At 36.6% G+C, this 23977-nt stretch overlaps 6 protein-coding genes across 7 annotated transcripts; 5 read left to right on the top strand and 1 right to left on the bottom strand.

Annotated features, from left to right (window-relative positions):
• Positions 1–860: 860 nt before the first annotated feature.
• LOC132165485 (thioredoxin-like protein Clot) lies at positions 861–1749 on the top strand. The gene is made up of 2 exons (XM_059576075.1): positions 861–1085; positions 1358–1749. Exons 1-2 carry the CDS (start codon positions 941–943, stop codon positions 1609–1611), a joined length of 399 nt encoding a protein of 132 aa, XP_059432058.1. The 5' UTR covers positions 861–940; the 3' UTR covers positions 1612–1749.
• Positions 1750–2100: 351 nt separating this feature from the next.
• On the bottom strand, positions 2101–8685 carry LOC132165022 (sister chromatid cohesion 1 protein 3). Of its 2 annotated transcripts, none has more exons than XM_059575536.1 (14): positions 8469–8685; positions 7184–7445; positions 7045–7091; positions 6907–6956; positions 6716–6786; positions 6175–6611; positions 5963–6083; positions 5747–5883; positions 5138–5652; positions 4638–4677; positions 4428–4476; positions 4209–4344; positions 2926–3072; positions 2101–2301 (listed from the first exon to the last, which is right to left on the bottom strand). In XM_059575536.1, exons 1-13 carry the CDS (start codon positions 8590–8592, stop codon positions 2974–2976), a joined length of 2088 nt encoding a protein of 695 aa, XP_059431519.1. In that variant the 5' UTR covers positions 8593–8685; the 3' UTR covers positions 2101–2301; positions 2926–2973. The 2 variants fall into 2 exon arrangements, with proteins under 2 accessions (XP_059431519.1, XP_059431521.1); XM_059575538.1 differs by having other exon boundaries at positions 4428–4473.
• Positions 8686–10862: 2177 nt separating this feature from the next.
• Positions 10863–14645, top strand: LOC132162316 (uncharacterized). The gene is made up of 7 exons (XM_059572565.1): positions 10863–11211; positions 11826–11999; positions 12111–12203; positions 12288–12356; positions 13222–13428; positions 13907–14032; positions 14196–14645. The coding sequence occupies exons 1-7, from the start codon at positions 10939–10941 to the stop codon at positions 14358–14360; spliced, it is 1107 nt and encodes a 368-aa protein (XP_059428548.1). The 5' UTR covers positions 10863–10938; the 3' UTR covers positions 14361–14645.
• Positions 14646–15547: 902 nt separating this feature from the next.
• Positions 15548–15862, top strand: LOC132173731 (protein LIM1). Its single transcript, XM_059585322.1, has one exon. The coding sequence runs from the start codon at positions 15548–15550 to the stop codon at positions 15860–15862; it is 315 nt and encodes a 104-aa protein (XP_059441305.1).
• Positions 15863–18355: 2493 nt separating this feature from the next.
• Positions 18356–21377, top strand: LOC132168130 (cytochrome P450 705A22-like). Its single transcript, XM_059579218.1, is given in 4 exon segments — positions 18356–18497; positions 18499–18835; positions 19009–19488; positions 20631–21377. Coding segments are annotated over 4 exon segments (1566 nt in total). The 5' UTR covers positions 18356–18381; the 3' UTR covers positions 21264–21377.
• Positions 21378–22117: 740 nt separating this feature from the next.
• Positions 22118–22992, top strand: LOC132168131 (pathogenesis-related thaumatin-like protein 3.5). Its single transcript, XM_059579219.1, has 2 exons — positions 22118–22163; positions 22292–22992. The coding sequence occupies exons 1-2, from the start codon at positions 22118–22120 to the stop codon at positions 22954–22956; spliced, it is 711 nt and encodes a 236-aa protein (XP_059435202.1). The 3' UTR covers positions 22957–22992.
• The last annotated feature ends 985 nt before the right edge of the window (positions 22993–23977 follow it).

The raw sequence follows: 23977 nt of genomic DNA, 5'->3' as shown, positions 1-23977 counted from the left end.
TTATCGAATATTTGTTATGCGAAATTGTGATTTTGGTTTAAATTCGCTCTTTTTCAAATAAGCATTTCTTAGATTGCTTATAGAAATTATAGATATTTTTCATATTTTAAATTAAATGCTTTTTAAATCGCAATATCAAAACGCCTTATGTTTGTGATATCTTTTAAAAACTTAGATTATTCTTGCAAAATCGTAATCCCAAATGTATCCTTAGTTTACTCTAGTGATAATTGAGCTTGTTTGTTAATACTTAAAAAAAAAAAAAAAAAAAAAAAGCATTCAAAACTATTTTTGCACATCATAATTAAAAAATAGAAAACACCTAAAAATCATTAGTTTGAAGATCAAATTCATATTTTAACCTTATGTTAATCTTAAAATTTATATAAAATTTACTTGTAGGTCCAATTTTAATCCAAACTCGTTGAAAAAAAAAAAAAAAAAAAATTTAAAGAGGAGAAGAGGGGTTGAGGTGTGAGCAGATGGGGAAAGTTTATTTTTCCCATAAATTAAATTAAAACTCAGCGAAATACAAGTTGAACAAGAGCATATCCTCTTAAAAACTAAAGAATTAACAATATTTTTACAAACTATATTTCTTATTTTGAATTAATCCATGAAAATATATATATCTGAAAATAATAATGAAATGAGGAAAAATCGCACGCAAGGAATTCATTCTGTGTTTCTTTTCTTCATTTCTTGCCCACGAGCACGACAAATCATTCAAAATCATCCTTTTGCGGACCATACCCTGCATGGCACGAGCAGAACACAGGCTTTAGAAAAAACAAACACCAAATAACACGGGCAAGGGCATTGAAGTCATTTGCCCGAAGATTAGCTTATAAAAGGGAGACCCTGCACCTGCAGGTTGCGTTCATCATCCTCTGCAAAACATTCTTCCATCTTTCCCATACATACCCTCGAGCAACCGAAGATGCCGCTGAAGCTGTTGGACGCCACTGTGTCAAGCTTTGATAGCGTGTTTGAGAAGTTCAGATCAGAAGCACCCCAAAACAAAGCCAATCTGATTCTCTTCTTGGCTGACAAAGACCCTTCTACCTCCCTCAGCTGGTGCCCTGGTAACACACGCATACCCATATTCATTTTTCTCTTTCCCCATGACAGAATTCTTGCGTTTCTTCTTTATTACTGCACATTGTTTATGGGTTTTTGATATTTTGTGACGATGCATCGATTATTAGATAAGACTTCCAAAAAGGGTTAAAGAGTAGACCATGATATACATCAATTGCTTGATGAAAAGCATGAAAACATTGGGCAATGAATTCACAAGTTAAAAGTGTTTCAATATGCGATCAAGTATTGACCTTTTGGCCCTCTTCTTTTCCAGATTGTGTAAGAGCTGAGCCTGTAATCTACAAGAAGCTGGAGGCAACAGCAGATGATGTTGTGCTTTTGAGAGCTTTTGTTGGAGATAGGCCAACATGGAGGAATCCCCAGCATCCATGGAGAGTAGACTCAAGGTTTAAGCTCACAGGAGTTCCAACACTAGTCCGCTGGGAAAACGACACCATCCGTGGCCGCCTTGCAGACCATGAAGCACACATTGAAAATAAAATCAGTGCCCTTGTTGCTGGCAACTGACTGTTTATTGCTTCCCATATGTATAAGATGGTTGTGACTTCCATATGTTCTTGGGGCCATCTTTTTTAAACTATTGGTAGTTTATTATGTATCCTTGTAAGGCCGGTTACCAGTCAATGAAATAAAGTTTTCATGCAAGTGATAATATTTCAGTTTAGGCCATGTGGTAGCTAATCACTTTTTGCTTTGATTAGGGAAGCACCAAACAAGGGTATGGGCAAAATATGTTCTTTCTGATAAGATATATGCATATGGTGCTTTTGGAAAGATGAATGCCAAATACTCGGTAGCTCATTTTGCTTGAAATCAACATTTGCCTTGGATCTGGTAAAAACCAATAGCTTTTCCCTATGAGTAATGCTCTATGCGATGGGATGAGAATGTATTATATGACATTCCTAACTACATTGCAATCATGATTGTAGTTTCATAATTTAGCACAACATCAAAATAACAAATGGGACGCCAACCAATTCTGTAAGCAGGAAAAGAATTATATTAACTTATATGCTGAACAAGAGTGAACAGCCTTTAAACTACAATAATTTCACACAACTTTGCTGCTTACAATAATTTAGCATCACCTACAAAGATCCTAGTAGAAAAATGTTCTAAGCATAGAATCCAAAATTGAATGCTGCCGCTGTACAAATCCAACAGCATTTGCTTTTCCTTGGCTTGGTAACTCATCTGCATTTTTCACAGGAAATCTTATCTTAGTCTAGATAAAAGAGACACTGCAGGGGTCAGGAGAAGGAGAGAGATAAAATTGATAAGATAGGGGTAAAGGAAAAGTGGGAGGCCAAAAAGTCACTTTCAATGACTGAAGTATGGCCTTTCATTCCTCTCTTGCAAAGCTTCCCAATTGCCAAACTAAGCCAAGTGGCTAATGCCTCAATATATTTATCATTATGATAATTATAGTCAATTTGCATATATTTTATTGACTGTCCAAAATCTTATCCAGCCCAAAAGAGAAGGAAAACAAGAATGAGTTTTGTCTAAAATTTTCCTGACTATATTGCTTTTGCACCTCCGATTCTTTCATCCAAGATTCATCTCAAATTTGAATGGATAGCTCTAAAACTGAAGAAAACCATACTTTGAATCAGTAGTAAATCAACAACTCTTAAATTCTTATGCCAGACTGGCCCAAATCAGACAACAGTAACCTAATAAAATACAGTCATTATAATCAGGCGATTTCCCATTAAAGTAGTCCAATGCTGATTGTAGAAGACTAGTTAGGATATGTTGGTGAAACTTTGACCTAGTGAAAAAGCTTGTACCCCACAGTAGCAGTTAGATCCTTACCTATATATATACATGAAGGCTGCAAAACAAGTCTCGTAGCTTTGTAACTCAAATTTCAGCCTTTGAAAGTGTGGGAGTCAGCTTCAAACTAATATCACCATAAGGTTCTTCTTGTTGTACATCAACCAGTCCATTACTCTTCAAAACCTGTGATTTACCATGAATAATCACCTATCTTTACTGACCTCACAAGTAAGAACAGATAAAATAACCAGTTTAAAAAGACACTTGTAGTTCACCGCAGTGCACATTTCTGCATGCTGCAGACCATATTTTTATAGAGCTACAACTGATGGTATTAGCAGTGGAAGAACTTGTGCCTAAAAGTCAGGTTATTCTATCCTTCATTAATAGAAGGACATCTACTAGAGATAAATCATTATGATATTAATAATATAGAAGAATATGGGGGTCAGATGGTTGAACCAATGCAATTATCATGTTGATGAATTTGCTAAACACAATTATGTGTAATCTTCCTGTACATGCCAACAGGCTGAATACCAGCATATTTCATATCAGAATCTAAGAAGGCATACAGCTTATGGTCATAAGTACTCAGTAAAGGTGGGTTTTTGTGAGTATTGTACTAAAATATATTAAATTAATTATTCAACGTTGGTAACTAATCATCACATAATGTCAGTATTAGTAACCAACCGCCCCAGGACACAAGAAATGTTCAGCACAAAACTACTCAGATTGAAAAACTATAGTAGTGGCAAGCCAGATGAAAACAAAGGTTTTAGTGCTATGGCGTTCAAGCCTGAGATCGTTAGAAATGAACTAATAAACCTGGAAAACTAAATGAAATCACTGTACTTGATCGGTAAACTATCCATCATGTCTACTAGATACATTCAGAAAGCTCCAATTGTTACCATGCGATTTTAACATGCAAGGAAGAAGAAACAGCAGGACAACTGATAACTAAACAACTCAAGACAAGAACATGAAGATGAAGAACAAAAGAGAGATTCTTTAGATTAAGTCATTAGTAACTGTCAAGTTTGCGACACAAGAAACTAACCAAATACTGAGAAGATGTTACAAAATCCCATGCTTTTCCAATATTCAAGGGAGTGAATTTCCTTTGGATGCAACTTTCAATGAAATAACATCATTCACCCAAACAATGCATATCCTTAAATAAAATACTGAATCATGTTGCTGCACCCCAATTAAAAAAAGAAAATCCTCTTAATTATTTTCAAGTGCTAAGACCTACCCTATATAGATATCTTGCGAAGATATGGCTACATGGAAATGTTTAAGAAACTTACCAGTGTCTCAAAGAACATTCGAGCACATATCTTTCTTGTTTTTCCTTCTAAAATCTTGTTTAAACTGAGATCTTCAGATAGATCTTCTGAGATTGGGTTGATAGGAGAATGCCTTCTTAAATATTGAGCCATAGCCCTGCACCCCAATAACATTTAATATGTTCATTGTCCACCAAAATGTAATTAACAAACCACCACTAACAAAGTTTCTTGTAGTACCTGCTTCTCACAGACAACGAGTCAACTCCTCCCATTCCTTGGGATCCTGCTATAAGCATTAGATATGTTATCCACGTATTACATACAAAAAGTGGAATTCCTAGAATCTGTCCACATACTATGAATTCCTTTTTCATAACTGAAAAAAACACTTCCCACAATTTGTAGAATCACCCAAATCAAGACAAGTACTAACATTACTCAGCTTACCTGTTGGTGTATTGTTATCTGCTTCCAGAAAATAAAGTTCCTGTAATGAAATAATTCAATGAGTGAGAATAATGTTTAAATTAAGGTTTAAAATACAGCTGGTTCTTAAAGGAAGGCATGAGGTGAAGCACTAGGATGTTCCAAAACGAGTTGTAAAAACCTTGAAGATACCATATATTGTGCATACCATCATAACCTTAAAAAAGCCGGGTATGTAACAAATATATAGTTCACGTGGTTTAACTATCATGAAAACCCTTAAAGGATGAGGGATGTATTTCATGTATACAATATACTTTGTGGCAATCTCTTATTAAGTTCTAACACAAAGGCAATCCTTAGGGTGGATGGCTCAAATGATAAAACAAAAAGAACATAACACATATGGCTTCCAACTTCCCCAACATTATGCATCAAGCAGTTAATGGAGAAGGAAACATGGAAAATCGCAAGCAATGATATTTATTACTAAGAAAATCATATGAATCACAAGGACTTACATCTGCTTCTGCAGAATTCATCAGACCAGGGATATCTGAAAAGCCAGTGCGCTCTAGATCTAGTCGCTCCTCTGAATGTGTCATTGGTCTTTCCAGTTCAGACCTACAAGTTCCAGTGAATGCTGCTGGATCAGGTGTAGGAAGCACTCCGGTCTCACTGGTTGTTGCAGGAGAGAAGTCATGTCTTCTAAGAGGAGAAGGTGTGAATCTGGCTTGAGAAGGCACAAATTCAGGTAAAAAGTTGCTGCCATCATGGCCTTCAACATTTCGAGGAAGTTCAATTTCCATGTCAAGGTCAGGCACAGGAGCAGGAGATTGAGCATCACAAGGCTCTGGGACAGCTTCAGCTGTAGCAGCAGGAGATTGTGGAACCCTAGGCTCTGGGAAAGCATCATTTGTTGAAATGGGAGTAGCTGCAATCCTACGATCTGGAAAAGCTTCCTCGGAGACAACCAGATGGGGCTTTGAAGACATGTAGTCGTCCTTGAAAATATCACAGAGATCCATACATAAACCTGCATGTAAATGCCTGACTTCTTAAAAAATGAACACCTTAAAAGGGATGGTCAGCAGCAATAAAAGAATTGGCAAAGGGAAAGGTTCACTCACCAGTTAATGAAGGTTGATGAAAAATTTGTTCCTTTCTTAGGATGCTGTTCAACTTCCACACACCCAAAGCAGAGCAAGGGGCATCCCTTTTCTTCCGCAATAAGTCACTAGCATCTTCAAGTGACTTCTTCATAAATCTACAAAATTCACATCCTTACATTAGTAAACTAGTACAAGAAGAAAAAAATGATCTATGGATTACATGACCAACCATACTTATTAGTCAAAACTGTAGACTTATCAAACTGCTTTCTCTTCCTTGATCTTGCCTTTGGCTGCTGAACAGGTGGTGTTGATCGAATAATTCCCAGTCCAGGAGAAATATCCCCTGCCATACCTAAAAATACAAAACGTTCAGAATCAAAACAATGTTGGACTCTATAATCCTCACATATCCATAGATTCAACAATGAGAAAACTGCACTTACTAAATGAAACATGCGTATCAAGAATCTCAGGAGCCTCTGGGGAAGCAGCAGAAGGTGGTGGTTCAGAACATTGCTGAAACAGTAAAGACTGCCCAGCAGATACTAAATTGTCCTCCATGATTGGAGAGATTATGTCCTTCTCGTTCATGATTTGGTCTAAAGATTCATTTGTTTCAGCCATGTCTTCCCCGTGATCTGGCAACACCGGAGGAAGGTTTTCTAAGCCAAAATCAGGGACAGCATCACGCAGTATTTCCCTTCCTGGAACATCTGGAGATATATTGTCATCAGCAAACCTCGTATTAAGCATTTCTGTCTGATTACTTGGATCAGCATCTCGAAAGTTCACATCATGCTGAAAATTTTGAGGCGTCCCGTCATTATTAAACCTTGCATTAAGTGCTTCCTTCTCAAAAATTGGAGGTGGTGTGGGAATGCTGTAATTTAACGCGAATAAAAAATAAGAATGCACTGTTCCTCATAGAAAAACAAAAAACAAAAAAAGCAGCCAAAGGATTTTAGATGGCAGTTGGAGACATACTCCTCCTCCATTTGTCTAACATCTGAATTGGGAACCATTTCTGGATGTGATGAGTCCATCATCATGATATCCTAAACAGATCAGAAAGTTTCTATTGGTGAAAATGCAATTGCAATACCTCAGGATTCAACCAACAATAAGATGAAAGCAATGACGGAAAACGTTGATATAAAAGAATAAAGGAATCCCACCTCATCAAAAGAAATAGCAACATAATGGTCTCTTCCAAAAGGAATTTGATCTGGTGCATGAAAATTTACTCAATTTAAGGTGTTTACTTCTTGAAAAAAGTACATAATTAAAAAGAAAAATGGAACTAGTTTGATAACCTGTCAATGTAATCTCCTCTTGACTCCTGAGGTGATTATCCGGAGTCCTGAGAATCAAAATCAAAATGCAAACTTGTCATATAAATAAAAATTTTGGAGTAAAGAAGACAGTGAAAAATAGAATTTCCAAGAATTATACCCATCACAGTATATCTCATCATCCAACTCCAACGAATCAAGGTCAAATTTGTCTGGCAAAGTGATCGATTGAACCGGCGCTTGTCTTGCATCCTCCGGCAAATTAAGGTCTATAGAAGCAAAGGCCTTTCTTAAACCATTTAAAACAACATTACAATCTTGGAACAGATACTCCACTTTCTTTGAATATATCCGAACAATGCCTAAGAGAAGGTGGCCCGACATTCTCAGCGCGATGGGAACTTCTGGAAACATGATTCGATCTAAAATAGACATTTGGATTACAAAGTGTTAACCAAATTTATTAGAAACAGCGCCCGTTATCACTTTGCTTTTTAACATGTAACGTTTTGTGTAAACTTAAAAATGACAACTTAAAATATGACTTATCCAAAACCAAGCTGTCAGAAACTAAACCTTATCAATGAACTGGGTGATCAAATGGGAATCAGCTAATATATTCGTCTATGGGATACGAAAAAAACAATTAAACTCCAACAGACAAATTTACTCATCACGGAAAAACACCCAGAAAACATTGAACACAGACAATGCATTGAACCAGATATTTAAATTAAAAAAAAAAACAGTAAAAACCAAATCGGGGCAAAACTAATTTCACATTGAATAAGAAACTGAACAAAATTAAAGAAATTTTATTCATTTAAAAGGAAAAGACCAGAATGACAAATGACGACCCACAATGGCACAATGCCATTGAACAAGATAAGGAAACAGCAAAAACTCAAAATTTTCACCTTGACTAAGAAACAGAACAAAACCAAATTCAAACATACGCTCAACAAAAGTTATAGTCGAATAATGAGTACATATACAAGTACATACATGTGTATATTAAATCATTCCTCATTCCAAACTATTTCTTGGTTTATGAATAAATAAAATAAGAATTTCAGCATCAGTACAAAATCAAAGAAATTTCATTCCTTCACCAAAAAAAAAAAAAAAAAGCAACACCCAGAAACTCTATTCATCTCTCAATGACCACACAGACAAACACATGTAATGAAAAGTGCAAATTGCAAAGCTGAGTTTAGTCAAATAAGTCCGTAACTTTAAACCATTTCTGGGCTCATGAATAAATAAAATAAGACTTTTTAGCATCGGATACAAAGTCAAAGAAATTTCATTCCTTGACCAAAAAAAAAAAAACACCGAAAAACTCTATTCATCCCACAATGAATTCACACACACACACACGCACACACACAGACATATAATGAAAGTGAAAATGCAATGCTGAGTTTAGGGAGCGTTATTCGGACCGACGGTGGAGGAGATATCGGTGGAGGTGTAGTGAGACTTGCGGAGCCGGTGCTGCAGATGCGCCGCGCACCACACCGTCCCCAGCGGCCCTTTTCTCGCCAAATAAGTCTGCGAGTAAAACATTCTTCTTCTTCTTCTTCTTCTTCTTTGATTTGTTAGTTACAGCAAATAGATAAATAGAAAGAGAGATCGAGGGAGATTGGGTTCTTTGATTCGTTTTAGTTACAGCGAATAGATAGATAGAGGAAGATTGGGGGTTAGGGTTTTATCGGAAATTTTGGAAATTGAACAGTAGTGGGGGCGCGGGAATCGAAGAGTGGCGCGAAAGAAGCGTACGTGGGAATTTTGGGTTTTTTTTTTTTCGTTTTGACGGGAAAGGACGTAGTCGTTGGTGGGGTTTTACGATAAATGCCATTGGTTTTGCCTTTGTCAAGTGATTTACACGGCAGCAAGATTTTTGCCGTTTAACCTCAATAATATTTTGAAAAATGCTTGGCTACATTTTAAGGCTGAAAAAAAATTAAGTTATTTAATTGTTTAATAACTCACTTGAGAAGTGTTATGGATTGTCACGTTAATCATTAAATAATTTATAATAAATGTTGCAATACCCTTAAACAACACACTAAAATTATCTTTAGTAGGCGGAATGAGTTTCCATCCTAAAAAATAACTTGTTTTTATTGAAAATAGCCGAAGGTAGAATTTTCCACTTAACAAACTATTTCTCAAGAGACCAAAAGAGTTGGCTATTGGAAATAAGGGTGAAAATGCGGTTTTTATTAATAGCATTCTAACGGCTAACCGCGTTAATCGTTCCACTTTTTTAAAATACAATATATATATATAACTTGAATAAAATTAATTGAATGCAAAACTACGTCGTTTTACACTTTTATATATTCATCTCTTCCTAACCCTAAACCCATCACTCAACCTCTCACGCTCACTCACACCGTCTCTCATCGCTCCCTCGTTGTCATCCTCGACTCGCCGTCTCTCCTAGCTCTCTTGGTCCGGAACCATCCTCGCATCGTTGTCTTTGATCTCGAGTATACTCTCTGGCCCTTATATTGGTATATGTAATTATGTATTGTCAAAACTCCCTTCTTTGTCTATGTTGCTATCTCACGGTGTCTCTATCTCTGTCTCTATCTCATGGGCCATGGCCTCTCTTATCTCTTATCTATGTCTCTCTTGTTTTCAGGTATTTTATTTTCAAGATGATTTGAACAAGTATTTCGGCCATCTTTGTTGAAAATTTGAGATCATTTTCAAAATATTAAAACAACGGTTAGCATATGCCAGATGCAATTAACCGCTAACTGGCGGTTAGCGGAGGTGGTTAGTAAATTTTACTAACCGTTTAGGCGGTTGCGGTTAACGGTTTTAGCTATTAACCGCTAATCGCAATCGTCTTTTTACTTCTAATTTTAAATGGCTCGGCTAGCTCCTCTAACTCGACAAGACAATAACCCCTAAGAGCATTTTCAATGGAATAGCTAAATGTTACTTTTATCTAAAGTAGCTATTTAAATGTTTAAAAACCCACTTACATTGGATTAGCCAAAAGAAAATGTAAAATAAATATTTGATTATAAGAGCTAAAAAAAAAGTTAAATGTAGCAGCACTTTTCAAGGGAGCTATTTTATTTTTCATTGTTTCTCTCACCTATTTTCTCTTTTTCCCAAATATTTTCCTACTTTTTCTCTGCACGTTCTCTCTTTCCCAAAACTTTTTTCATTTTTTCCTCTTACATGTTCTCTTCTTCCCAAAACTTTTCTTATTTTTAATAATATTTTAATAAAATAGATAGAAATATAGCTAATCGGATGTAGAGACATTTAAAAATGGTTTACCTAAATTAGATAAAAGTGAGTTATGATGAGTCATTTTACATAAAAATATGGCTCTTCCATTGTGAATGCTCTAAAAATTACCAATATCACTTTATGATTCATTATGAGTCGAATGACGTGATAATATTGTTAAAAATTTAAGAGAAGATAAGCAAAATGATCTAAAATTGATAACAATTTGGACCATAAAGAATAAATTAATAAAATTTAAACCTTAGGAGGATTTTGAAAAAAAAAAAAATGATACCTCAAGGCTCTAGATGTTTGGAGTATTTTTCTCCTAAATTAATAAACAAATAATTTCAACACAATTTAAAAGAAAATTTCTGTACAATAAAAAAATTTTCCTAAGATAATGTGAGAGTATTGTTACTTTGGCCACGGATAATTGCCACGTGTCCAGTCAATACCAATTTCGAATCTGTACGTCGCGTGTACATAATCACCACGCAACAGAGCCCCAGTTTTACACGAATCTGTATTCCCTACGCTAACGTGCGCCACTCGCCCACTTTAGCACAAACCCAAAAAGTTAAAAAAAAAACCCGCATACCCACCGTCTCTCTCCCGCCATCACAAAACAAAAGGCAAAAAGAAGAAAAAAAAGGAATGGACCTACCGGTGATCGATCTGACGGTGTATCTGGCGCTGGCGGACGAGATCAACGGCGATCCGTCAACGTTGACGGACCGCGTCGGACCCGAACTGTCCGGGCTGTGTAGAGAGGTGAGTCGGGTCCTGAGAGAGACCGGGGCGTTGCTGGTGAAGGATCCGAGATGTACGGCGGAGGACAACGACCGGTTCATCGATATGATGGAGCAGTACTTCGAGCGCCCCGCGGATTTCAAGCGCCTCCAGGAGCGTCCGGCCCTGCATTACCAGGTAATTGTTTGTTACTTGTTTCAGTATACGCCTGTGAGTACGAGAATTCATGTTTGGTTACTGGAGTGAGCCATTGATATAATTGTTGGTTAGTTGTCTCAGCATTACACTTGTGAATACGAGAATTTAAGTTTGGTCGTTGGAACAATTAGTTGATATAATTGTTTGATACAAACGTTGAGCACAACTCGGCTTTGAAACCTTTGAAAATTGGCTTGGAAGGAAGGAGTACTCAAGACCTTATATACACATTGTTAAAATTATGTGAATTAGGTCGCTAGTGGCTTCTACGGGGTCCTTTCTTTGTTGATTGAGTAGATTAAAGAATTTTGGTCCTTTTCTTGAAAAAAAAAAGATTTCTAATGGACTTAGCTTTGGATTCTTGGAAAGAAAGGAAGGAAATGGTATGAAAATGCTCATTAAGAGGGTAAAAAAAGTCCTTTCTTAGTCAAGAATTATCTTTTCACTCCTCTCATTGTTCCAAAGAACCAAATGGTTGGTTAAACACTAACTGATGGCTTAAGTTACATTGTTGGTGGTACCAGTTTAATATGCAAGTCTGCATTGATTTATTAAATGTTGAAAATAATTTCTGGCACAATTTGGGATAGCAGGTTGGGGTGACACCAGAGGGAGTAGAAGTTCCAAGGAGCCTGGTTGATGAAGAAATGCAAGAGAAATTAAGAGAAATGCCAAAAGGGTTCCAACCAGCCACTCCCGTAGGACCAGATCGCAAGTGGCGATACATGTGGAGAGTGGGTCCTCGTCCTTCGAACACCCGATATCAGGTCTCACATCTTTCCTTCTCCTTGAATTTCTATATAATTTATTCATCCAAAAAAGAATTTCTATATAATTTGAGTTGATTTGTTCTTTTAATTTCCATCTCTCTTTTGCAGGAACTCAATGCAGAGCCTGTTATACCTGAAGGTTTTCCTGAATGGAAAGATACCATGGATTCATGGGGACATAAAATGATATCGGCAATAGAGGTAAGTCATCAGTGTTGTTCCTAGCATGTAATGCTTGTTATGCATATTCTCCAAGTTATTGTATAACTAAATTTTTTTGCTCAGGTTGTTGCTGAAATGGCAGCTATTGGGTTTGGCTTGCCAAAAGATGCATTCACTTCTCTTATGAAGCAGGTAAAAAATGGCTAACAGTTCGACTTGTTTTACCACTCAAGTCTTTATGTCAGTTTCTAATTCATTGCTGCTCAGTTATATTTTTGAAGTGAAAGTGGATTACAAAGAATTGTTCATTGTGAAGGATCTGATCAGACATCTTTTAGGACAGTTTTGATTGCAAATCTACTTGTATCCATCACTTTTTAAAATCTGTCTATTTTTGGTAAGAAAATGCAACCTCGTCAACTTTTGGGATGAGTGGCATAGGTCCCCGTTTCATTTCTGCTCTCTCATCTTAGGCAATTTTCCCCAGCTATGCAATCATCCTATGCATAGGAGTTTGGCCCCCTTTTTTATTTATTTATTTATTTTATTTTTTTAAAAAAAAGGAATGCAAAAGCATATATGGACACAAAAGCCTCGATTTTGCATTGTAAAAAGCCACCGTGTGAAAAGCATCGACTTGTTAATATTTCTCTTTTCAGTTTACTCTTTGTTTGAATAAGTAAACATGCCTCATTGTTATTTTCTTATTGATATGTATTTCACGGGCTTTGACAGAAAACAATAGTGCAAATCTGAGGCTTTTTGAGTGGTAAATATTTGTCCATTTCAGTGATGAAAATGCAGTGACCATATACTGTAATTTTTTGATAATGTGACAACTTGATTAGGTGCTCTAAGTCCTATATGGAGTGTGCATGTTGTCTACTATCCTTCTTTGTATCACTTTGTAAATTCTATCATGCTTTTGTATTATTTGTGCTATTGATCTTTGGTATTCAACAAGGCCTGCATGAATCATATTCTTTCATTTCCAGTATTGTGTTTCTTAAACAGTTTTATGCATTTTATAACAAGTGCATTTCCTTTCAAAACCCAGGGGCCGCATCTTCTTGCTCCAACAGGGAGTGACCTCCGACTTTATGGCCAAGAAGGTACTGTTTTTGCAGGATATCACTATGACCTTAATTTTCTAACCATTCATGGCAGAAGTAGATTCCCGGGTTTGAACATTTGGCTCAGAAATGGACAAAAAGTGGAGGTGAAGGTTCCTGTAGGATGTCTTCTCATTCAAACAGGAAAGCAGGTAAGAGTAATGACTAATGTTTGATGTTTATGTTCTTGAGCTAATTTACTACATAAATCTTCTGGCTTTATCGGAAAAGCAATTACAAATATGATACAAGAATTCATAGGATTTGCACATATCCAATGTCCTGATGATGGTAGGAACAATCTGATTGTTGACATTTTTATTTGAACTTCCTAAAATAAAATATAATTTTTATTCGTGTAGTGATTGAGAGTGATCACGGCAAATTTCAAATCATTCAGTGGTAAAATATATTGTGTTTGTTATGCCGTAGTAAAGCATAAACCAATTTCATCACGTATATGAATTTTTTTCTCTTTCCTCTCCAGCACTACAGTTTTCCTCATCACATAAAGAGAGAATTTTTTTCTCTTTACTCCAATAAAATTCTCAAGTAATGCAGCTGGCTAGCTATGATATATTTATCTCTAATTCGTAGATTAATTCTCTTTTACACTACATGTATGTGCAGATAGAATGGTTGACCGCTGGAGACTGCATCGCTGGCATGCATGAAGTAGTGGTCACGAATAGGACTATTGAAGCAATCAAAGTAGCATCAGAACAAAATCGCAGCCTATGGAGAGTATCCTCAACGGTTAGTGATGGCAACCATACCATCTCATCATTGTTCTTTTCTATTAAGTTGGTCTTTTTTAGAGAGCTCAGTGCGAATGACTTTTGAATATTATGCTTATTTCTGACCTTTTGTTTTGGATTGAATAAATGTGACCTTTTCTTTTTCTCTTCGTCTTATGTAGTTGTTTGCCCACATAGCATCAGATGCTGTGTTGAAGCCCTTAGGCCACTTCGCAGAATCACCACTTGCCAGCAAATATCCACCTATGTGCGCAGGAGAGTTTGTTGAACAGGAGCTCGCAGTTATCAATCTGAAGGGAACAAAGGAGAACGTCAATGACTTGTAACAATTGGGAACTACACATTCTTATTTGGACGAAGCAAACAGCATATAAAAGTTGTTGGGATGCCGACATGTTTGTTTCGTTGTTTTACGGCTTGATAAACAGAATCAGCGGAGCATGTCCGAGCCATTAATTGTCATGTTGTATTTGGTGTGTTCTTGCTATCAGTTTTATCTTTGGAGGAAGGGGGCAAAAGTTCTTGCTATTTGTTGAAAACTTGAAATGTGTTGAAAATTACAGCAACCGATTGATTCGGTTATGAAGTAAATGTATTGGAATTTTTTCCTTGGTGGCAACGAATTATAACTATCTTTTCTTTATTTATTTCTCATATTAACAACTGATATTCGAAGTCATTCTACCTGTTAAAATTATAGCTGACATGGAATATCATTTCTCCAGATTTCATGGGTAAATATACTATTACCACTTCAACATTTATAGACCTGTTTTAAATGATCAAAGTTTCTCTCACTTGGCCGAATTGACCAAAATGAGTTCAGAGAAGAAAGTCCTCATGCTGCAATCCAATTATCTACCATATTCGAGCAATCATATGAAGTTAATTAGGGTTAGCAATTTTGACACAGCCTGTGAATCTAATACGAACTCAATACAAAATTAGTATATTAGGATTGAGGGGTCTAACCAGTTTAATTAAATGGGTTGGAATAAGGTTGACTTATATAGTTTTATACCTATACCTCAATACGATCTAAACCTTACACATAAACTCGAATTGCCACCCCTAAAGTTGATTGGTTGATTCATTACTTGAATTCATAAACCTCTAAATCATAGCAATTATGAATATAATTTTTTAGAACTAAAAAAAAAAGTCACAGTGATACAAGCCGTTTATCATGACGATAGGTGCAGTGATGCATACCAGCAATTATGAAAATAGATGTGCAGTAAAGTGTGGTGAATGTTAAAACAAATTTTAAAGTGCAGGGAATCATGAGATTTGAGTTTGGTAACTGTTTCATCAGCAACGCCAATCACATTGTCTGCATTTTTATTTTTCAAGAAACAATACAGATCAATAGCATAGTTGGCATAAAAGTGGGATGGCCAGTGTGATGCCAAGGTAGGACAGAGGTGCAATATGGCGTGATCCCCAATATTCCTATATAATTTGAACCCTTCTGAGACCCATTTTTAGTAAGGGAGACAGTCTCAGTTCAAACATGAAGCTTTTTGGTACTAGGGCTTTGCCACTGTTGGTTTTTATGTTGTTCATGACAGGTTTGGTGGAGCAAGGCAAGGGCACCACTTGTCCAAGCACCTTCTTCTCAGCACTTGTTCAGCTGATACCTTGCAGGGCAGCAGTTGCTCCTTTTAGCCCCCTCCCTCCAAGTGAGGCCTGCTGCAATGCCCTCAGGACTCTAGGCCAGCCTTGTCTGTGTGTGCTTGTGAATGGACCTCCCATATCTGGTGTCGACCGGAACATGGCTTTGCAACTCCCCGAGAAGTGCACCGCCAACTTTGAACCATGTAAGTGAGCCCCAATACGTGAATATTTAATTGAAATGAAAATAAGGTATAAAGTAGAGTTCGGACTTAAGATATCACTTATCTCAAAATTTTAAAACTGATAAAAAACGACGGACTTAATCATTTAAATTGATATTTCTAACTATCTTTTTTGGCACTGCATTTGAGTACTGCAAGTTCTGCACCAAACTACATTCAAGACAAGTGCCATTTTTAGGGTCCTCTTAAGCCTGCTCCCAATTTTCTTCCTGTTAACATGTGTTAAAAGGAATAAGCCATGCAGTACAATCATGTTGGCTTACTTTCCCCCCGAACTCTGTATCATTAGGAACACAAACCACATTGAAATTGCACTTGTCTCATCATTTAGTTTAAATCATGCCCAAATGATTACAAAAAGTAGATATATACTGCTTGGTAGAATATTCTAAAATTGGCCTTGCTTATTTTTCTCAAATTGATAAATTAACCATCTCCTTTTTTTTTCTTTTTTGGTGCAGGTGAAATCATGAAGTAGTGTACAAGCCTAGACCTTAGGAGGGTTCTATGAATAAGGGTTTTAGAGGTTTAGGAGTCTTTTGGTAGTATACTATCTGATGCAGATCATAATAAGAGGATAAATGTTGGGATTATGTACCAAATCTTGTGGGTTTAAGCTTTGATCTGCAGCTTGTTCTTGTTTATATAATTCCTGCTAAAAAATATTGTATTATCTGATAAACAAATAGTGCTTGTTCTGTTCTGTCAGGGCTCCCATCTTTTTAGCTCTATTATTGTGAACTTCGGTTTTTCCTGCTCTGGTGGGCTTTTACTTGTTCAAGGATTGTATGGATGAGTGAGAATACTTTTTTTCTTCCTCTTTCACGGGAAGCAAAATGATTTACTAGTGCTTTACAATGTCAGCTTAATAAAATGGCCATTTGATTTAGTGTTCGTTTGGTACAACGGTTTTAAAACGTGCGGTTTGAAATAATAGAGATTTCAAAATGTAATCGGCTATAACACGATTTTTAAAAATGCAACGTTTGGTAAAATTGAAGTGGATTTTTTTTTTTTTTTTGTTCTTTCATTTTCCAAATCGCCATTTTTTTAAAACGCACTTTCAAACAGGACACTTCATGCGATTTTGTTTAAAAACGTACATTCGACCTGTGGCATCACAAGGCAAACACACTCTGTCTTTATGCCTTTACCAAATCTTCTTTTAATTAGTATTTAGTTTGTAGAAATACAATCAATTATTTGAAAGTACAAGTGTCCAAAGGGATTTAAGAGTTTGAATGGCTGACTGTATTTGTCCCCAACTTCAAACAAACTTCAGCAAATGGCATTTTGGAAAGTTTTTATTCAAAAAAGTTAGGTGAGAGTCAAATGAATCAATTTCTGTCTAATTTGACGAATAATGTTAACCTGGGTGTTTACCGTAAATAAAGGGTAATTGGAAGGCTTTGAGTGTTTCTTTCTAATATATAAGTGCCAAATAGGTGTAAGTTTGAAATCGCTAAGTGCAATTTTTCCTAAAAAAACTATTAATATTTACACTCCACAATAGCGGCCACCTAACGGCAATGGTATTCACGCCAAATCGTACATGAAGTTTTTGGCAACCATGCCACTACGATGTTGCTAGAAGTTCTTGGGGGACATCTCTCCGGCAGCCCCGTTCATAGGGGACACCGCAAGGCCCTAGAAGTTCATGGCGACCACGAAGAGCGTCAATGAGTACTTTTATCAGTTTTTCAATTAAAAACACCCAAATAAGTTTATCCTCATTCTTTTCTCATTGAATTTGTGAAAGAGTGCAAGTTATTGTACTTATAGATTCAACCTTCTACTGACGCCATTGTGATGTGACTTAACCTTCCACTAAAAACAGAAAAACAGGTAGGAGGTAGGTAGCTTCATAATATTTACCTTCTACTTACGCCATTGGGATGTATGTAAGTTTATCCTTTTATTTTTTATTTTTTTTATTCTTATGAGTATTTAATTTTAGAAAAACTTCACTTTAGATTTTTAAAGTATTGTATGTTTTGATAAAACTCCCAAAATTTAAAAATTCTTAATTTACACTCCTTAACTTTTAACTTCAATTAATTTACCCACTGCATTAGTTTTAGCCATTAACTTCTAACGAAAATGTTTAAAAAGATTAAATTATCTTTCCAATTTTTTTTTTTTTTTTTTAAAAAAAAGAAAAGAAAATTAAGGGTAAATTTAAAATTTTATACCAAAGTTAGGGGTGTAAACGTTATTTTATCACTTTTAAGTTTAAAATATGACGAAGAGGGTAAATTGATCGAAATTGAAGAGTATAAATTGAGAGTTTTTAAATTTTGAAAGTTTTCTCAAATCTCACATTAATTCAAGGGTCTAGAATGAAGTTTCTCCTTAATCTTAAAACTTCAATCATAAACCTTAAGTGCTTACGTGGCAAAACCATTATAAAAAGGAAACTAACAAAACCAGAAAACAAAAAACAAAAAACAAAACAAAACGAAGTGAATCAAAGGCAATAGTATCTTCCATGGCATTGGCTACCATGACAGACATCCAATGCTACTCCTTCCTGATCTTCTTCGTGTCTCTCATCTCAACCCTTCTAATCCGATCCATCTTCATCAACAAACCCCAACCCAACCGCCGGTCTTCACTTGCCACCCACCCCACCGGCCCTCCCAATCATCGGCCACCTCCACCTCCTCACACCATCCTTATACAAGTCTTTCCACCGCCTCTCCACCAAATATGGCCCTCTACTCTATCTCCGCATCGGCGCATCACGGTGCCTCCTCGTTTCCTCAGCCTCCGTGGCTGCTGAAATCTTCAAAACCCATGATCTCGCCTTTGCTTCTCGGCCTTTATTCGCCTTTGCTGATAAGCTACTGTATGGAACTTCAGGGTTCGTCACTGCCCCGTATGGAGACTACTGGAGGTTCATGAAGAAGCTCTGCGTCACTCAACTGCTCGGCACGCCACATGTATGTTAAATCACATATTATCTCACAAACTTAAATTGATATGAACGAATGAATTTAATCATTTAATAAATATTATAATGCTCTCAAATAAGGTAAGTTGTTATGATTTTTGGCTTTAATACCATGTTAAATCATCTTAGTAAATTTAATCATTTAATTAATATTTTATTTAGGTTGAGCGGTCGCGAGCTGTTCGACGCGAAGAAATGGAGAGGCTGTTGAGGAGAGTGTTGGGGAGTGCTGAGACGAAAGAGGGTGTGGTTGATGTGGGTGCTGAGCTGATGAGATATACGAACAACGTGACATGCAGGATGGTGATGAGCAGTAGGTGTTCAGAGGAAGAAGGAGAGGCAGAGAGGGTTATAGAGCTGGTGAAGGAGTCCTTTGAGCTGGCAGCAAAGATGTGCTTTGGGGATGTGTTGGGGCCCTTGAAGAAACTGGGTTTTTGGGTGTACGGGAAACAGGCTATGGATATGACCAGAAGGTTTGATGAGCTTTTGGAGAAGGTGTTGAAGGAGCATGAAGAGAGAGGGAAAAAGGGTGGTTGGGGTGAGAGAGAAGATAAGGATTTGATGGATATGCTTTTGGAGGTTTGTCAAGATGAGCAGGCTGAGGTTAAGATTACAAGGACCCATATCAAGGCCTTCTTTACGGTCAATTTCTCCTCCATCTATTTTTCTCATTATTTACCTCTTTCAATATAGATTGAAATTGCTACACATTCACTATCAAGTGCTCACTTCTTTTCTTTTCTTTTTTTTTTCTTTTTTTTTTTTTTTTTGTAAAAAAAAAACAAAAGAAAAAAAAAGGTGCTCACTTTTTAATGTGGTAGTAAAAATTAGGAGAAACTTCATTTAAGATCCCTTAACTACTATGCATTTTGAAAAGACCCTCTTAAATTTCAAAAACTCTCAATTTCACCTCTTGAACTTTCAATTTGATGCAATGTACCCCTTCCGTCAAATTTTAAATGTTAAAAGTGATGAAAATGACTTTTATACCCCTGACCTTTTTTTTTTTTTTTAAAATATAAAATTACAAATTTACCCTTAATTTCAAATTAAAAATAAAATGACAAAAAATTGAAGGGTAGTTTGGTCTTTTTAGTAATTTCTGTTAGGCTGAATCTGATGGAGGAGAGTCAATTGAATCAAATTGAAAGTTCAAGAAATTAAATTGGGAGTTTTTAAAATTTGAAGAGTATTCTCAAAACGCGTAATAATTTAGGAGTTTAAAATAAAGTTTCTTGAATTCTGCTTGGTTAACTTGGTTAACAGGGCGGAAGCACAACAAGGGTTGGGGGGAAGCACACTTACATCCCACTTCTATTTTTATAACTATCAACTTTTACTATTCCATTTAAATGTTCATTCTTTTACAAAATACCTACATTTCAAAGTCATCTGCATGTCTTATTAGGAATGAAAAGTTTTTTTTTTTTTTTTTTTTAAATAAAAACATTTGGTGATCTACGGTGCTCATCGAATTTGGCTCCTAGCCAACCAAAATAGTCTTTGAGCAGCAGGGTGTAATTTGTAAATGCCACTTGCTGGAATATCCGGTCAACAAGATGTAACAAGAATGGCAATGCAAGAATATGGAGTGTGAATTATGTCAAAGACAACCAATTTAACTTTATAATATGAACCTTTCAGAAGGTTACAGATATCAAATATGCAGTTTGCAGAAGTTCTATTAATCTGATATTGTTTGATTAACAAAAGCTTTTTCTCGCCATTAACTATTTAGCCAAAGCATTCATCAAGGCTTTGAATTTTTCTCTTATGCATGCCAGGATCTTTTCATTGCGGGCACTGGCACCTCAGCAGAAGCAATGCAATGGGCAATAGCTGAGCTAATTAATCATCCTTGTGTCTTCCAGAAGGTCAGACAGGAAATAGAATCTGTTGTGGGAAAAGCTAGACTAATTGAAGAATCAGATATCCCAAATCTCCCTTATTTGCAGGCTGTTGTGAAGGAAACACTAAGACTATACCCACCAGCCCCTGTCACAACAAGAGAATGCCGCCAAAGCTGCAAAATCAATGGGTTTGATATACCAGAAAAAACTGCAGTGGCAATCAATCTTTATGCCATCATGAGGGATCAAGATTCATGGGATGATCCTAATAAGTTTATCCCAGAGAGGTTCTTGGTTTCCTTCAAGGAGCAAAGTGAAGTGATCAGTGGACAAAAGTTCAATTTTGTTCCATTTGGGGCAGGGAGGAGAGGGTGCCCAGGAACAACACTGGCATTCAGCTTGATGAATACTGCGGTTGCATCTTTGGTTCAATGCTTTGATTGGGAGGTTGATGGAGATGGAGGCAAGGTTGATATTCAATCTGGACCAGGCATGTCCTTGAGAATGGTTCACCCACTCACAGCTCGTCCGGTTGTTCACTTCACCCCATTTACTGCTTCAACATAATCGCATACATGCCCCCTTTTATCTCTATCCGTTCACTTATGTAATTAAACGGATTAGATCTTTCTACTCTAATTTGCTAATTTCATGTTGGGTTTGTGTCAAACTCTTTGGTCATATCAACAATTGTCAGCCTTAAATGCCGCATGTCGGATTTGAGTCGCATCAAAGTATAGTTATAAAACTATTCAAGTGTTTGGAAAAATTGCGGTTTGTCCTTTAAAATCGCAGTTTAGCCTTTAAAATTCTACATTTTCCAAAAAGCACTTAATTACCTGCGATTTGAATCTGCGTTTTCAAATTGCAAATTTTTAAAAACGTTAATTCTAAACAATCAATTTTTTGGCGATTTGATTTAAAATCGCATTTTTTGTCTATAAAATCATAATGCCAAACGTACCCTATATAGGTTAACCATAACTCGATTCATTTAATTATAAACGGGTCAAACCCATCGATCTTAACTCGTTAATTTTTTTTAAAATTCGTGTCAAATTCGCACGTCGTGTCAAAAATTTTCAACCCTAAAATAACATCATTCCTCGGCAAGTCCATTAACATTGTAAGACATAAGACACGCCAAGTGGCAATAAATCACCTCCTCATCAGCAACAGCTTCTAGCAGATTGCCGGATTTTATACTATTCTTTTCTTGAAGAATGAGTTTTGTAGCATATACTTTTCGTGTTCTGTTTCAACAGAACTCTGCATTTTTGTTAATTCTGGTGTAGAGAAATCCGGGTTATCTTAAATAAAAAATCCTGCTTATCTGTTGCTTTTTTCAATTTATGATAATTATTTCCCATCTCACAAACACCCCTACAATCATATTTTCAAGTTTCAACCATATATCCCTCATGGCATTAAACATGCTTCACCTTTTCTTGCTATTATCTTTGTCAGGTAGTACCATAATTGACATGTTTTCTTGTCTCTTTTTTTTTTTCTCTCTCTCGATCTGTCTCTCTGTCTCTCTGTTTGGGGTTTAATTAACGTAGTTACTGATGTTTGAGTTTCTGGAATTATGCCAGGAGCTGATGCGGCGGTGTTTACACTACAAAACAGATGTAGGAACACCATATGGCCAGGGATCCAACCCGGGGCAGGAAAACCCCAACTGATGAATGGTGGCCTAAAGCTTCTGCCAGGCCAAAATGTAGAGATCAATGCTCCAAAGGGGTGGTCGGGCCGCTTCTGGGGTCGTCGTTGGTGTTCGTTTGATGAGTCGGGTAAGGGGACATGCTTCACGGGAGACTGTGGCGGCCAGTTGCAATGTGCGGGGACTGGCGGCACACCGCCTGCAACCCTCGTGGAGTTTACCCTAGATAGTCCGGTGGATTACTACGATGTTAGCCTAGTTGACGGCTACAACATGCGTGTTTCGATAGTCCCTTCGGGTGGATCAGGCCCTAATTGTAAGCAGATAAGTTGTCTTTCGGACTTGAACAAACATTGCCCTAATGGCTTGCAAGTAAGGAGGAATGGTCATGTTGTGGCCTGCAAAAGTGCTTGCTTAGCGTTTAATACACCCAAATATTGCTGCACAGGAGCCTATGGCAGCCCTCAGAGGTGCAAGCCTTCAAGTTATGCGAAGGTGTTCAAGGCTTCTTGCCCTACAGCTTATAGCTATGCCTATGATGATCCCACAAGCACGTTTACATGCGGAGGAGCTGATTATTTGATTAGCTTTTGTTAAACTTTGAAGCAAAAGATAGAAATGATTGGAAGTGTAACGGAGCGTCTTTTATTTTGAGTTCATTTTCATCTATTAAACTAACATTTGTCTAGATTTATATAATTTATCATGTCTATTTATAATAAAATTAATAGAACATTTGTGTCTCTCACATGCATTTAAAAAAATACACTTAGTTTAAAATGCATGTGAAAATCAAGTGTTTTACGGACAATTGTGTAACGTGCTCGACTGCAATTGAGAGAGGTCATGAAACCCACTTACCCAAACAAGTGCACGGACACGGACAAGTGAGTGCCATCCGGGACCTCTCTCATTTGCGTATCTGATTGTAGAAGGTAGAAAATTGAAGGAATCCCCAATTGCAGGGAATCTCTGTTCATGTAAATCTAGCAGCACTGTGACAATCAATTAATATTCTACAAACATAAAATCCCTAGCTCTGTCATGATTCAAAATTAGATTCTAAGCCTAAATCAGTTTCAAAAGTATTACAAATTTGAACTCATGCCAAATCCAAATATTATGCCAAGACAGTGACAAATGAATACCAAACTATTGGGACACAATGTCTTGTTGCTCCCAGCGATTTTTCTAAAAACATGCCATTCGGCGCAATCAATGCACTTGAGTTTGTTTTCCTTAATTTTAGGTGGATTCACAGCTAATGGTCCAACACAAACATACACATATAATGATGTCAGAGAGAGACAGCTTTTGGTGAAGATGAAAGAGTTGTATATATGTATTTACTTCAAACTTGTGAACAGCCGCCTATCTACTCCCACGTAGTTCTATAATAATTACGAAATTCATGTAGGTGAGCTATGTTGCTGGTTTTTGTTTCCAAGTTGCCAAGAGATGAGAATTAGGAATTAGACGAAAGATTTTTCATTTTTATATATATATATTTTTTGTAGGTAGACTAAAGATTTGTTGGTCGTTAAGCATTCCCGCCGTCCTCATCAAATTTATTGTTTATTTTGGTTATAAAAAATAAAAAAATAATAATAATAATAAA

Source organism: Corylus avellana, chromosome ca1, assembly GCF_901000735.1.
Source record: "Corylus avellana chromosome ca1, CavTom2PMs-1.0".
NCBI classification, from domain to species: domain Eukaryota; kingdom Viridiplantae; phylum Streptophyta; class Magnoliopsida; order Fagales; family Betulaceae; genus Corylus; species Corylus avellana.
Note: the sequence above shows the minus strand (reverse complement) of the source record. Positions and strands in the feature narration are given on the sequence as shown.

Bases quoted from the DNA above. Each gene is read 5' to 3' on its own strand.
- LOC132165485 (XM_059576075.1), top strand. From the start codon at position 941: ATGCCGCTGAAGCTGTTGGACGCCACTGTGTCAAGCTTTGATAGCGTG. The intron at 1,086-1,357 runs GTAACACACGCA...CTTCTTTTCCAG, and splicing joins CTCCCTCAGCTGGTGCCCTG to ATTGTGTAAGAGCTGAGCCT.
- LOC132162316 (XM_059572565.1), top strand. From the start codon at position 10,939: ATGGACCTACCGGTGATCGATCTGACGGTGTATCTGGCGCTGGCGGAC. The intron at 12,204-12,287 runs GTAAGTCATCAG...TTTTTTGCTCAG, and splicing joins AAATGATATCGGCAATAGAG to GTTGTTGCTGAAATGGCAGC. The intron at 13,429-13,906 runs GTAAGAGTAATG...ATGTATGTGCAG, and splicing joins TCATTCAAACAGGAAAGCAG to ATAGAATGGTTGACCGCTGG.
- LOC132168131 (XM_059579219.1), top strand. From the start codon at position 22,118: ATGGCATTAAACATGCTTCACCTTTTCTTGCTATTATCTTTGTCAG. The intron at 22,164-22,291 runs GTAGTACCATAA...GAATTATGCCAG, and splicing joins CTTGCTATTATCTTTGTCAG to GAGCTGATGCGGCGGTGTTT.
- LOC132173731 (XM_059585322.1), top strand. From the start codon at position 15,548: ATGAAGCTTTTTGGTACTAGGGCTTTGCCACTGTTGGTTTTTATGTTG.
- LOC132165022 (XM_059575536.1), bottom strand. From the start codon at position 8,592: ATGTTTTACTCGCAGACTTATTTGGCGAGAAAAGGGCCGCTGGGGACG. The intron at 7,092-7,183 runs GTATAATTCTTG...TTTGATTCTCAG, and splicing joins GATGAGATATACTGTGATGG to GACTCCGGATAATCACCTCA. The intron at 6,957-7,044 runs GTTATCAAACTA...TTCATGCACCAG, and splicing joins AGAGGAGATTACATTGACAG to ATCAAATTCCTTTTGGAAGA.